At 41.8% G+C, this 13,663-nt stretch overlaps 1 protein-coding gene across 1 annotated transcript in view; it reads right to left on the reverse strand.

Annotated features, from left to right (window-relative positions):
• EIF2AK4 (eukaryotic translation initiation factor 2 alpha kinase 4) overlaps window positions 1–13,663 on the reverse strand; it is a 109,186-nt gene that overhangs the window by 15,318 nt on the left and 80,205 nt on the right. Inside the window, exons 25-31 of the mRNA XM_011989318.1 lie at window positions 13,292–13,408; window positions 11,667–11,732; window positions 6,589–6,759; window positions 6,019–6,153; window positions 4,044–4,151; window positions 2,256–2,384; window positions 376–462 (exon numbers count right to left, since the gene is read on the reverse strand). Coding sequence (XP_011844708.1) covers window positions 376–462; window positions 2,256–2,384; window positions 4,044–4,151; window positions 6,019–6,153; window positions 6,589–6,759; window positions 11,667–11,732; window positions 13,292–13,408 — 813 coding nt within the window. The remainder of the gene's footprint in view (window positions 1–375; window positions 463–2,255; window positions 2,385–4,043; window positions 4,152–6,018; window positions 6,154–6,588; window positions 6,760–11,666; window positions 11,733–13,291; window positions 13,409–13,663) is intronic.

A 13,663-nucleotide genomic window follows, 5' to 3' on the forward strand; every position in this document is an offset into this window, starting at 1 on the left:
CATGGAATACTATGTAGCCATAAAAAAGGATGAGTTCATGTCTTTTGCAGGGACATGGATGCAGCTGGAAACCATCATTCTCAGCAAACTATCACAAGGACAGAAAACCAAACACCACATGTTCTCACTCATAGGTGGGAACTGAACAACAAGATCACTTGGACACAGGAAGGGGAACATCACACACTGGGGTCTATTGTGCGGTGGGGGGAGTAGGGAGGGATAGCATTAGGAGATACACCTAATGCAAATGACGAGTTAATGGGTGCAGCACACCAACATGGCACATGTATACATATGTAACAAACTTGCACATTATGCACATGCACCCTAGAACTTAAAGTATTAAAAAAAAAAAATCTCTGGCGTCTTTACCTTGACATGGCTTCCTTCTTTATCCGAGACAAGGGCCACATAGGTGATTTCATGATGTCTGCAGTACTCTTGTAATTCCTCTTGGGACTGAAACAAACAAACATAGTGTAGAAAATAAACACAGAGCACCTGGAACAGCTTTAAGTAATTAAGGAGAATGAAAATACTGTTTCCAATTATATTCTCAATGTGAATTACTAAATGTGCTGACTTCAGGGAGATAGAAATATTAAGGAAGAAGCATACAGAATTCAAGGGAGGAACAAGGCCTCTCTTGCCTTCCTTACCTTCATGATTGTTCTAAGGGGCCATGAATAATCAATCAATAGTAAGAGGTTTTCAAAAGCTTCAAGACTTAATAAAAGATGCCCCAAATTATACAACACAACACACACACACATACACACTGAAAAAGCCTCTGAGGAAAATGAAGGAAACGAAGGAAATAAGGGAAGGTGAAAAGCAGAATTCAAGAAACAAACCAGGACAGGGTAGAGAAGTCTGCGGGATGCCACTGTACAGGACTGAGGTCACTGACCACTAGGCTTGGATTTTACTGCAGGACAGAACACTTCTCTAATGATTTATGAAACAAGTGAACAAGTAGAAGAGGACACTGTTCTGTCAAATGATTAAAAATTGTTGCTCAAGGCCGGGCGCGGTGGCTCAAGCCTGTAATCCCAGCACTTTGGGAGGCCAAGAAGGGCGGATCTCGAGGTCAGGAGATCAAGACCATCCTGGCTAACACAGTGAAACCCCGTCTCTACTAAAAATACAAAAAATTAGCTGGGCGAGGTGGCGGGCGCCTGTAGTCCCAGCTACTCGGGAGGCTGAGGTAGGAGAATGGCGTAAACCCGGGAGGCGGAGCTTGCAGTGAGCTGAGATCCGGCCACTGCACTCCAGCCTGGGCGACAGAGCGAGACTTCGTCTCAAAAAAAAAAAAAATTGTTGCTCAGTACACTTCTGATATGAATTTTGATACAAAACACACACACACACACACACACACACACACACACACACACACACACACGAGTAAACAGCAGCAGCTTCAGAAGCCTCCCGGCAGGTGATGTAAACAGAGCAGGTGGGAGGGTGGTGGGTCTGTGTCCCTGGTCATCGCCATGCTCTGGGGCACCTTTAGTGTGGGCGAATGTGGGTACAACCTGGATGATCTCCTGGAAGTATACCCCTTCTATGATCTGCTTACACCCCCCATTCCAAAGGGCAGGCATGTGTCCTGGGTGCCACTTTCCACACCTCCATACCCATGGCAAGTGTCAGGCCTGCATGCTGTGGGAGGTCTCAGGATACAGAGCTCAAAACACACTAAGCACCGAGTGCCTTCACAAGTGTGGTAGGCTGGTGTACAGCCCTGCAAAGGTGTCCATATCCTCATTCCTAGAACCTGTGAGTGATCAACCAGGATTATCTGGGTGGGCTCAGTGTAATCACAGGGTGCATATATGAGAGAGCTGGACAGTAAGAACAGAAGCACAGGTCAGTGAGGAAGGAGGTGCTTCATTGTTGAGTGTGATGATGGAGGAAGAAGCCATGAGCCAAGGAATGCAGGAGGCCTCTAGGAGCTGGAAAAGGCAAGGACACAGATTCTCCCCTAGAGCTTCCAGAGGAGCCAGCCCTGTTGAATTTAACCCAGTGAAAGTGCTTTTGGATTTCTGACTTCCAGAAATATAAGATAAATAGGTGTTTAAGCCAGTAAGTTTGTGGTAATTGGTTACTGCAGCAATCAGAAACTAACACAGGAGGCAACTCGAATTACAGAGATAAACAGAGTCTGACAGTCTAAAGGTGCAGAGGATATTTGCCATGAGAGCCATAGCTGTTCGCACTTCACTCACAGGTGCCTTTTGTCCCATTACCTGCGACCAGTCGTACATGATTTCTGCTGTGATGCCTGCTGTCCAGAGTTTCTGGGTTAGGTTGATGGCCCTGGACATCGACATCTGGCCAACACTTACAACCAGGAGGTCACAAGAGCCTATTGTAACCTGGATCAGAAACAGAACGGTTACAGTTAGAGGAGCAAGACTGCAGGCATGGAAGTGAAACTAGCATCAGGAGAGGAGGCAGCATTCTTGGGAGGATGGGCATTCCTGAAATCCTGTATAGAAATGCAGCGTGCCGAAGGCCTGGCTTCAAAACAACATTGTTAAAAAAAAAAAAAAAAAAAAAGACACAGTCAAAAACCTTTTTCTTTTTTTTTCTGAGACAGAGTCTCGCTCTGTTGCCCAGGCTAGTATACAGTGGCACGATCTCAGCTCACTGTAACCTCTGCCTCCTGGGTTTAAGCAAGTCTCCTGCCTCAGCCTCCAGAGTGGCTGGGATTACAGGCGTGCACCACCATGCCTGGCTAAAATTTTTTTTTTTAAATATTTTTAGTAGGGATGATGTTCTGCCTTGTTGGCCAGGCTGGTCTCAAACTTCTGGCCTCAAGTGATCCACCTGCCTTGGCCTTATTGGGATACAACTGGGATTACAGGCATGAGCCACCATGCTCAGCCATAGTAAAAAAAAATGTTATATTAGTCTTTCAAGACAGAAATTATTTCAACTACCTTGAGCCATTTAGGAAAATACTATTTTTCTCTGGGAAAACTAATCTTGCCTGAAATATAAGGGGGGAAAAAAGCTATTTCTAGCTTTGCAGACCACAGCAGGATTTTTTTTTTTTTTTTTGACAGGGTCTGGCTCTGTTGCCAAAGCTAGAGTGCAAGTGGCATGATTTCAGCTCACTACAACCTCCCCGTCCTGGGTTCAAGCGATAGTCCCATCTCAGCCTCCTGAGTAGCTGGAACTACAGGTGCATAGCTAATTAACCACGCCTGGCTAATTTTTGTATTTTTTGGTAGAGATGAGGTTTTGCTATGTTGCCCAGGCTAGTCTTGAACTCCTGGGCTCAAGCGATCTGCCTGCTTTGCCCTTCCAAAGTGCTGGGATTATAGGTATGAGCCACCATGCCTGGCCTAAGTAAGAAATTTTGATAAGAGCCTGTCAATAACTATAACATCTCACATTTATATGGTACATTACAGATAAGGAAAGTGAGGCTAGGGAAGGATGAATTAATTGTCTAAGGCAGAAGTCTTTAACCTTTTTGGCACCAGGGACTGGTTTCACGGAAGAAAATTTTTCCATGGATGGTGCGGGGGTGGGGAGGAGATGGTTTTGGAATGAAACTATTCCACCTCGGATCATCAGGCATTAGTTAGATTCTCATAAGGAGCGTCCAGTCTAGATCCCTTGCGTGCACAGTTCACAACAAGGTTCATGCTCCTGTAGACTCTACTGCCACCACTGATCTGACAGGAGGTGGAGCTCAGGTGGTAATGTTTACTAGCCCGCTGCTCACCTCCTGCTGTGCAGCCCAGTTCCTAACAGGTTCCTAACCCAGATGGGTACTAGTCTGCCGCCCAGGGGTTGGGGACCCCTGGTCTAAGGTCACCCAGCTAGAGAACAGATGATAAGGACTGAAATGCAGGGATTGACATCAAGTCTTAGGCTTGTCTACCATATTAAAGGTAAGTTTCAAAACCCTGGGTCTATAGCTTTCACATCTGAAGCCCCATGTAAATGACTGCAAAAGGCAAATCATACTTTTAGAAAAGAAAGACACCTCGAAGTATGCTGGGAAGCCAAGCCAGACTTACAGGTTCCTCCATGTTGAGGACAGCAGCAGATATCTTGTCTATAGCTATGCTGACCCCAATGGCAGTGGGAACTGGCCCCAGAGCTTGTGGCCCTCTAAACTGGGGAATCTGTGGAGAGACATAAACAGTTACGGTTATGAAATAGCAAAGAAAATGTGATTACGGGGAAAACAATGATTAAAGAGTGAGCACTCTGTCAGCAGCTCATCATCAAAGAGTTCAACAAAAAGAAATGTGTGTGTGTAGTAAAAGCGAGAAGCAAGCACACACGCAAATTTAGAAAAATATTAACAAATGTTACATCTAACTCTGAACTGTTCAATATGGCAGCCACTAGTCACAAGTGACCACTGAGCATTTGAAATACAGCTAATCCAAATTGACACATGCTGTACATGTAAAACACGTACTGGCTGCAAAGACTTTGAAACGAATGTAAAATCCTTGTTAATAATTTTTAGAAGTTTGAGTACATGTTGAAATAATATTTTGGATATACTAGGTTTAATAAAATATATTATAAAATTGATACCACTTGTCTCTTTTTGCTTAATGTTACTAAATAGTTAAAATTCCAGGTCAGGTGTGGTGGCTCACACCCATAATCCCAGTGCTTTAAAAGGCCAAGGCAGGAGGATTGCTTGCAGCCAGGAGTGTGAGATCAGCCTGGACAAAAATGTCCCATAACCTCAAGGACATTCATGTCACTGGGGTCACAGAAGGACAGAAAAAAGAGGGTGAGACTGAAAAAAAAAATTCAAAGAAATAACGCCTGAAGAAATCCCCAAATTCACGAAAGACATACACCTATAGATTTAAGAAGCTAAGCAAACCCTTAACAGGATAAATCCAAAGAAACTCATGCCAAGACACATCATAATTTAACTTGAAACTAAAGACAAAGAAAAGAATCTTTAAAGCATCAAGTCAGAAATACCTTCCCTATAGGGGAAAAGTAATTCAAATAACAGCAAATTTCTCATCACAAACCAGAAATTTGGGGTAAATACAACAGACTTTCTTCTCCCCTTGAGTTTTCTAATTATATTTAACAGTAAAGTAAAAAATTTAACACTGTTTGATGTGGATCTCAATGTATTAGAAGAAATATTTAAGACAATTATATTATAAATGGGGCATGAGGTAAAGAGACATACAGGGAGGTAAAGTTTCTACATTTCATTTGAATTGATAAGATGTTGATACCCATAAATCTTTGTGGTGATAGAATAGTTCTGTACCTTGATTATGGTGGTTGTTATGGGAATGTACACATGGTAAAATGGAAAAGAATGATGCACATACATTGTACAAATGTCAATTTTCTGGTTTTGATATTTTACTATGCTTATGCAAGGGGCAGTGCGGTGGCTCACGCCTGTAATCCCAGCACTCTGAGAGGCTGAGGCAGGTGGATTGCTTGAGCTCAGGAGTTTGAGACCAGCCTGGGCAACACGACAAAACCCTGTCTGTACTGAAAATACAAAAAATTAGCTGGGTGTGGTGGTGCATGCCTGTAGTCTCAGCTACTTGGGAGGCTAAGGTGAGAGAATCGTTTGAGCCCAGGGAGGTTGAGGCTGTAGTGAGCCAAGATTATGCCACTGCACTCCAGCCAGGGTGACAGAGCAAGGCCCTGTCTCCAAAAAATAAACAAATAAAAATAAATAAATAAATAAATAAATACACACACACACACACACACACACACACACACACACACAGAGTAAATGGTACATGAGACCTCTCTATACTATCTTTGCAACTATCCTGCAAAATAATATAATTTTTTTTAAGTTTAAACAACTACAAATGTGGTTCACGTTATATTTCTATTCCTAGATGAAAGATATATTAATAGAAGTATCCAATGATAATACTGGTTCAAATTTTTGGTGTTAGTTTGAAAATTTCAAAATAACAAGTTGAGAAGAAATAAAATTAAGTCAGAACAAATAAATAAAGGGCAAGCCCTCACCAGCAGGTCATATCTGCCTCCAGCTGCGAGGATTTCAGGTACAGCCCTTTGCCTTCGTTTGATGAATGCCACAAACTGGAAGATGATTCCATTGTGCTGCTGCACCTTGTAAACCAAGCCCAAATTAATCAAGACCTATAAAGAGAGATGCCATACAAATGTGTCAAGGGTTTGAAAGTTAGAATGTGGAATATAATGCTGAAAACGGTGTTTCCCATCAATAGCATCAGAACAATCTATTTAGCATAAACAAAATATTTAGTAAGATCTAGCACAAAGTCTGTTTAACAATAGCCTGACACGTAAAATAAATTCTCTTCTCTTTAAGAATAACCACCTCTCTGAGGCTAACACAGTAAGAACTGCTTCATGATAGGAACACTGGCACTTGCAAAGAAATCCTGATGTAAGCCAAAATTATTACTAAATATCAAATGCTCCAAAACACAGAAAGCAGTTTTTCTGGAAAAATAAAACACTAACCAGCATTAGTGAAATGAAACACATTTCCTCCCTGTGCTATTAGTAATGCTACACATTTGTACTGCCAGTATCAAACTGTTGCCAAACCTGTAACTTGATGCCGAGTTTCTTCAACAGTCCAACAACCTCCTCTAGGTCTTTTAAGCCATACTTCACCAACTGCGCAATACCTGTTTTCTGTTTTATTAATGAATTGATTGTTGGCATTAGATCTTGCAAATCTCCCTTCTGTTCAATAAACTTGTAGAGTCGACACAGCTGGAAAGCAAAGGGGCACAGTTAGCTGCCCATCCATGGCAGGGGAAGACTCCCTTTGCACCGACTGTGTGCACCTGCAGGAGCGGGAGCACATGGGACCATACGATTATCTTTGTGGTCAAAGATTATTTTAGCCTTTGCTACAATCCTGACTAAGGATTATTCTCTTCCAGCAACTCGAAAGCATCTTGCGGGAATGCTTTAGACACATACTCATGGTTCACTTTTATTTAGATACATTTACTCACACTTAATGCTGACTCAGCAAAGTAGACCCTGGCACTAGCAGAGCTTCCATTATCTATTTTCAGGCCAGTATTTTTCCTCTTTACCTTTCTCATTCTCATGATTTCCTGTTACCGCAGGCATACACATGGGGGTACAAGGAGGCAGAGTCTGACTTGTTTTAATTCAGAATTAGCTAGAAATTCCCTTCCTTGGCTTGAATCCTTCCTATTTGCAACCTTGAGATGTCTTCTCCTGTGGGCAGCCTCCTGATCCTCCCCCCTTCCTTCTCCTCCCACCTGGATGCCAGATCCTGGCTCTCACCAGCTGTACTCATTGACTGCCCAAGAAGAGGGCAGTGCAGGAAACAACCATAGTCATGAAGCCAGAAAGAAAACTCACAGCAGCTAAAGTAGAAATTATTAAGAAACAAAATTATAGCCATTTTAAGACTGTAGGCAAGTAGAACCTAGTTCATCCATAAATTGGCACATGAAAACTAAGGGCTGAATGAAGGCTAAGCTTGACATAGCTTAATCTTAGAGTTAATCATAAATCACTTAAATTTTTAAAAAATCCAAAAAATGTTAAAGCCTCCTATAATCTTGATATGGTTTTGCTGTGTCCCTACCCAAATCTCATCTTGATTGTAGCTCCCACAATTCCCATGTGTCATGGGAGGGATCCAGTGGGAGGTAATTGAATCATGTGGGCAGGTCCCTCCCATGATAGTCTCATGATAGTGAATAAGTCTCACAAGAGCTGATGGCTTTATAAAGAGGAATCTCCCTGCACAAGTTCTCTCTCTTTGCCTGCTGCCAACCATGTAAGACATGACTTGTTCCTCCTTGCTCTCCACCATGATTGTGAGCCCTCCTAAGCCACATGGAACTGTGAGTCCATTAAACCTCTTTCCTTTATAAATTACCCAGTCTCGTGTATGTCTTTATTAGCAGCACAAGAGCAGACTAATACAGTGAATTGGTACTGGTAGAGTGGGGCACTGCTGTAAAGATACCCAAAAATATGGAAGTGACTTTGGAACTGGTTGGAACAGTTTGGAGGGCTCAGAAGAAGACAGGAAAATGTGGGAAAGTCTGGAACTTCCTAGAGACTTGTTGAATGGCTTTGACCAAAATGCTGATAATGATATGGTCAATGAAATCCAGGCTGAGGTGGTCTTAGATGGAGACGAGGAACTTGTTAGGAACTGAAGTAAAGGTGATTCTTGCTATGTTTTAGCAAAGAGACTGGCAGCATTTTGCCCCTGCCCTAGAGATTTGTGGAATTTTAAACTTGAGGGAGATGATTTTGGGTATCTGGCAGAAAAAATTTCTAAGCAACAAAGCATCAAGAGGTGACTTGGGTGCTGTTAAGAGCTTTCAATTTTAAAAGGAAAACAGACCATATAAGTTCAAAAAATTTGCAGCCTGACGATGAGATAGAAAACCCCATTTTCTTAGAAATTCAAGCCAGCTGCAGAAATTTGCATAAGTAACAAGGAGCCAAATGTTAATCACCAAAACAACGGGGAAAATGTCTCCAGCGCATGTCAGAGGTCTTCATGGCAGGCCCTCCCATCACAGGCCTGGAGGCCTAGGAGGAAAAAATGGTTTCATGGGCTGGGCCCAGGGCCCCCCCACTCTCTGTAGCTTAGGGACTTGGTGCCCTGTGTCTAAGCTGCTCCACTTATGGCTAAAAGGGGCCAAGGTACAGCTCAGACTGCTGCTTCAGAGGGTGCAAGCCCCAAGCCTTGGCAGCTTCCATGTGGTGTTGAGCCTGCAGGTGCACAGAAAACAAGAATTGAGGTTTGGAACCTCCACCTAGATTTCAGAGGATGTATGGAAATGCTTGGATGCCCAGGCAGAAGTTTGCTGCAGGGGTGGGGCCCTTATGGAGAACCTCTGCCTACCCCTGGCATCAGCGTCACCTGGATGTGACACATGGAGTCAAAGGAGACCATTTTGGAGCGCTAAGATTTGACTGTCCCGCTGGATTCTGTACTTGCGTGGGACCTTTAGCCCCTTTGTTTTGGCCAATTTCTCCCATTTGGAATGGGTGTATTTATCCAATGCCTGTACCCTCATTGTATTCAGGAAGTAACTAACTTGTTTTTGAGTTTACAGGCTCATAGGCGGAAGGGACTTGCCTTGTCTCAGATAAGACTTTGGACTGTGGACTTCTGAGTTAATGCTGAAATGAGTTAAGACTTTTGGGGACTGTCAGGAAGGCATGATTGGTTTTGAAATGTGAGGACATGAAATTTGGGAGGGGCCACGGGTGGAATGATATGATTTGGCTGTGTCCCCATCCAAATTTCACCTTGAATTGTAGCTCCCACAATTCCCTTGTGTCACGGGAGGGACCCAGTGGGAGGTAATTGAATCATGGGGGTGGGTCTTTCCCATGCTGGTCTTGTGATAGTGAATAAGTCTCATGAGATCTGATGGTTTTATAAAGAGGAGTTCCCCTGCACAAGTTCTCTCTCTTTGCCTTCTGCTATTCACGTAAGACATGAATTGCTCCTCCTTGCCTTCCACCATGATTGTGAGGTCTCCCCAGCCATGTGGAACTGGGAGTCCATTAAACCTCTTCCCTTTATAAATTACCCACTCTCGGATATGTCTTTATTAGCAGTGTGAGAACAGACTAATACAAATCTGCTTACTATATTAAAGATAAAAATTTTGGTTGGGTTCAATGGCTCACGCCTGCAATCCCTCTATAAAAAAGAAAAAAAAATTAACTGGGAGGCTGAGGCAGAAAGATCTCTTGAGCCCAAGAGCTTGAGGTTACAGTGAACTATGATTGTGCCACTATAATTCAGCCTGTGTGACAGTGCAAGACCCTATCTCAAAAAAAAAAAAAAAAATTAAATTTAAAATCATGTATTTAAAATATTTTTTAAGAAAATAAAAATGATCTCTTCTCTATAAATTTGAACATTAAATTACCCCAATAATAAACTATCAGAAGCACTGAAGTCAGTGTCTCCAGATTTTGATCCTCACCCTATCATCAACTAACTCCATGTGACTCAGGACAAATCACAACATCTCTTTGGGCCTCAGGTGTCTCATTTGTGAAATAAGAGGACTGGGTCAGATATGTGAAACTCTTTGGCAATATTTCTACTCCCCTTCCTAATACCCTTACAGTACATTTCAAAATAATCAAAGTACCAAATGCCTTTATTAGATACTATTTTTCTGTTTTTAAATGAATCAAACACATGTCTAATTAATGCTTAGCATCATCAAATAACCAGTGGTTAGAGATTTAACAGAAAGAAAAGTTGACATGTGAACAACCAATGTGGTTATTACATCCAAATGTATATTTATAAGACTTTCTTAAAAAAAAAAAAAAAGACGTTCTGAAATGTGACTTTAGTTCAATTAACCTTTTGGGTTGGAAACTTTGGGTATAGAATCATTGAACTGGGTAGTCTTGTGCAGATTCTCTGTGCTATTTATACATGGGACTATTTCTGCACATAGGTGTGTGCTGTGTACATGTTCAGATTATATGTAAATACTGTATATTGTTCTTCATATTTGGATATTTAGCTGTTGGGTTACTTTGCATATCATTACTATCTCCCCCAATATTAAATATTTAAGATTTAACCTGGCTCAATTTTCAGAACTCCTAGTGCTATGCATCTGGTTTAGTTTCCCTACCTGCAAAGGGGTGATTTCTTTGAACTGTGGTTTCTGTGTGCCCTTTGAAAGTTGTTTTACAGAGTTGAGGGCAGATACGTGCTGCGCATATCCCCTTGTGGCTTTTTAAAGGCCAATATGAACTAAGAACTGAATGCAGTCTATGGACTCCTCTTTGTATCCCTGCCACTGTGCCTGTCACGCTGTAGGTGTCCGAAAGATTGAGTGACTCTGTCTTCCCTGTGTACAATCATATTTTAATCTATCCCATATGTGAATTTTGCTGATCAACACAAGATCATATAATTGAGTGTCAGACAAGAGGCTAGAAGGGTTCTGGGAAATTAAAAAAAAAAAACTTTTCTTATTTAAATATTCAGGAAAATGTACAAAATCCCTGTTGTCTTCTGTTGTTCAGCTACTCAATTAAGTGTGGGTTACTGTACCAAAGATCTGGGATCAATCTGATGCCTATGGAGAGAATATGACCAAACTGTTTACTCCATAAGATCTCCCTTACTGATGATGGGATCAAATGTAAGATTTTAAGATTAAGAGACGTACCAGAAAAGCAAGAGCTTTATTTCAACTCTGAGGAGTTAGAAGACATGGAGGTAGGGGAAGGGTAGCTCCCCAGATGAATTTGCAGAATTCTGTGCCTCCTTCTAGTCCCGTATAATCTAATTCAAAAGAGGACAACTGGTATTAGGTCTGTTCAGCAGGAGGCTCTACCAGGCACAGTTCTATAAGGGGTGTCAAAGAAAAGTATTTGCTGATCAAGAAAGAGCAGGATGATTACAGCGTATCAAGAAGAAGCATGGAGACACACTCTTTGATCACAGCATTAGTTTCTCCCTTCTAAGCCCAGAGGTTGCCATGGTACCTAACACTCAAGGGGAAAACCGCATCTGCGAGGCAGTAGGAAGCGCTGCTACCCTACTGCAACGAGAATTTGGTGACATTTTCTGGTATCACAAAATTACAGAGAAAGCTGTAATAATACCATTAGAAGGTACTTACACTATTAGAAGACAAAGACAGATTACAAAATTTAGCTTCCACTTCTCTCCTCGTCAGCTTCTCTGTCTAATGTGGAAGAAAAAGGTAACAATGAGAGTCGCCAAATGTGGCCCTGAACAAGACACAATTTCCAGGCTAATTCTGAGAATTACAGCCTTCATTTTGAACAAACTGCTCCTAATGGTACAGAATAGATTTAATTCTGTGATTAGAAAACGTTTTTCCCCCAATTCACATGAAACCATAATTAACTTATTGTAAAATCTGGAAAACCGTCACATAAAAGAATTAAAAGGGGAAAGTTGTACTTGCTGAATGGTGAGGTGACCCAGATCTGGACAGGCCTAAAGAGGGCATTTGTTTGGGCAGGGAGGGAGTCATTTTGCTCTGGGCTCCCCTAACAAAGGCCAGGCTCTGGGCATTTCATCCCATGCTGGCAGATGTGCCGTAGCCGTGGGACATGAATCAGTAAGAGCTGAAGCCCCTCGCACAATCCCTGGGGTTTTTGCCAGTGTCCGACTGACATCATATTGTATCTGTCACTGACAAATAGCAGCAGAGCTTTAGGGGGAGTAAAGAACCACTAAGAAACAAGCAGTAAATTCTGGGCCATTGATATGTACCTGCCAGATGAAAGAAAAGCTAGTTAATCCTTTTGGTGTATAAAAACAATAAGCCATTATGTAAGGACTTCCACTACTCTGTCTTAACCATAGACTTTCTGGCACTGTTAGTTCTTACATCTCCTGGATGCCTCTTATTCAATATGAAAACAAAACTTAACATGAAAAGATATTAGAAAACATAAGCATTCACTTCCATCCTAGCATCGTAATATAACACTAATTCATTTTTTCAATGCATCCCCCTCCAAGCTCTGTACCTGCACATACACTATAAAGTAATGAATACTATGATGTGACTAAATTAGGGAAGAGTAACTGGAGGTACCATAGCCTCAGTCCCACAGGGAGGAGGTGGTAAATGAGGCCCTGCCAGAGGTCGAAGCCATTCTCCCCTAATTCAATCAATGCAAATCTACACGACTTTACTGATAAGCACAGGAAGACTGGAAGAATCAAGAGCAAGGCGCACTGTTTATCTCAACACGAACAGTCACTCTTCTTGGTCGCTGTAAAGGAAAGGTAATAGCAGCACTAGTGTGAAAGTGAAGCGAGTGCATCCTTCAGAGGAACTCAGAACAATGCCTAGCTCACAGAGTGGGGCTCAGTCAATGTTAACTATCTTCAAAATTATTATTGGCAAGTATCAGGACCAATTACTTAGTGATTTCTTGCCTTAATAAGTAGGTTAGTGAAGAACTTTACTATCTCACAAATTAAATAACTTGATCTTTTAAAATTAGAAGTTAGCCTTTTGAAAAACACTCCAGTGGTTATTAGTAGCACAGGGCTGAGGATGGAACAAAAGCTTAACCAATACTTGTTAACTGTTGATACAATTAAAGCCAATTGGTTCTTTCACTTTAGAGCAATGAGGGAAGGAGATAAGACTCCCAATTCAGTTTCATGGCTGCATCGGTAAGAAAATCATCAGGAACTATTGTCATTATCTTTCAACATCAAGGTATTCTCTTTCAACATCGTAAGTAATTAAATGCTTACCACAGCATCATACAGAATAATGTAGACTTGACTGAGTTTGTCTTCTGGGATCCCACAGTGTAAGAGTATTGCTTTCAATAACATGGTATGGTTCAAATAAATACTGTAATTTCTTTCCTGGGATACGGAGAAAAATTACTATTTTCATTATAAAAGCAATTATTGGTACATGACCAAATCTGGAAACTTACCACCAATTTGTCATCCTAATACAATGGAAGGATTGAATTTAGCATATAGCTTCCTAGTTTATTTATTTATTTTTTTGAAACGGAGTCTTGCTCTGCCGCCCAGGCTGGAGTGCAGTGGCCGGATCTCAGCTCACTGCAAGCTCCGCCTCCCGGGTTCACACCATTCTCCTGTCTCAGCCTC

This window comes from Mandrillus leucophaeus, unplaced genomic scaffold (genome assembly GCF_000951045.1).
Source record: "Mandrillus leucophaeus isolate KB7577 unplaced genomic scaffold, Mleu.le_1.0 Scaffold35, whole genome shotgun sequence".
NCBI classification, from domain to species: Eukaryota; Metazoa; Chordata; class Mammalia; order Primates; family Cercopithecidae; genus Mandrillus; species Mandrillus leucophaeus.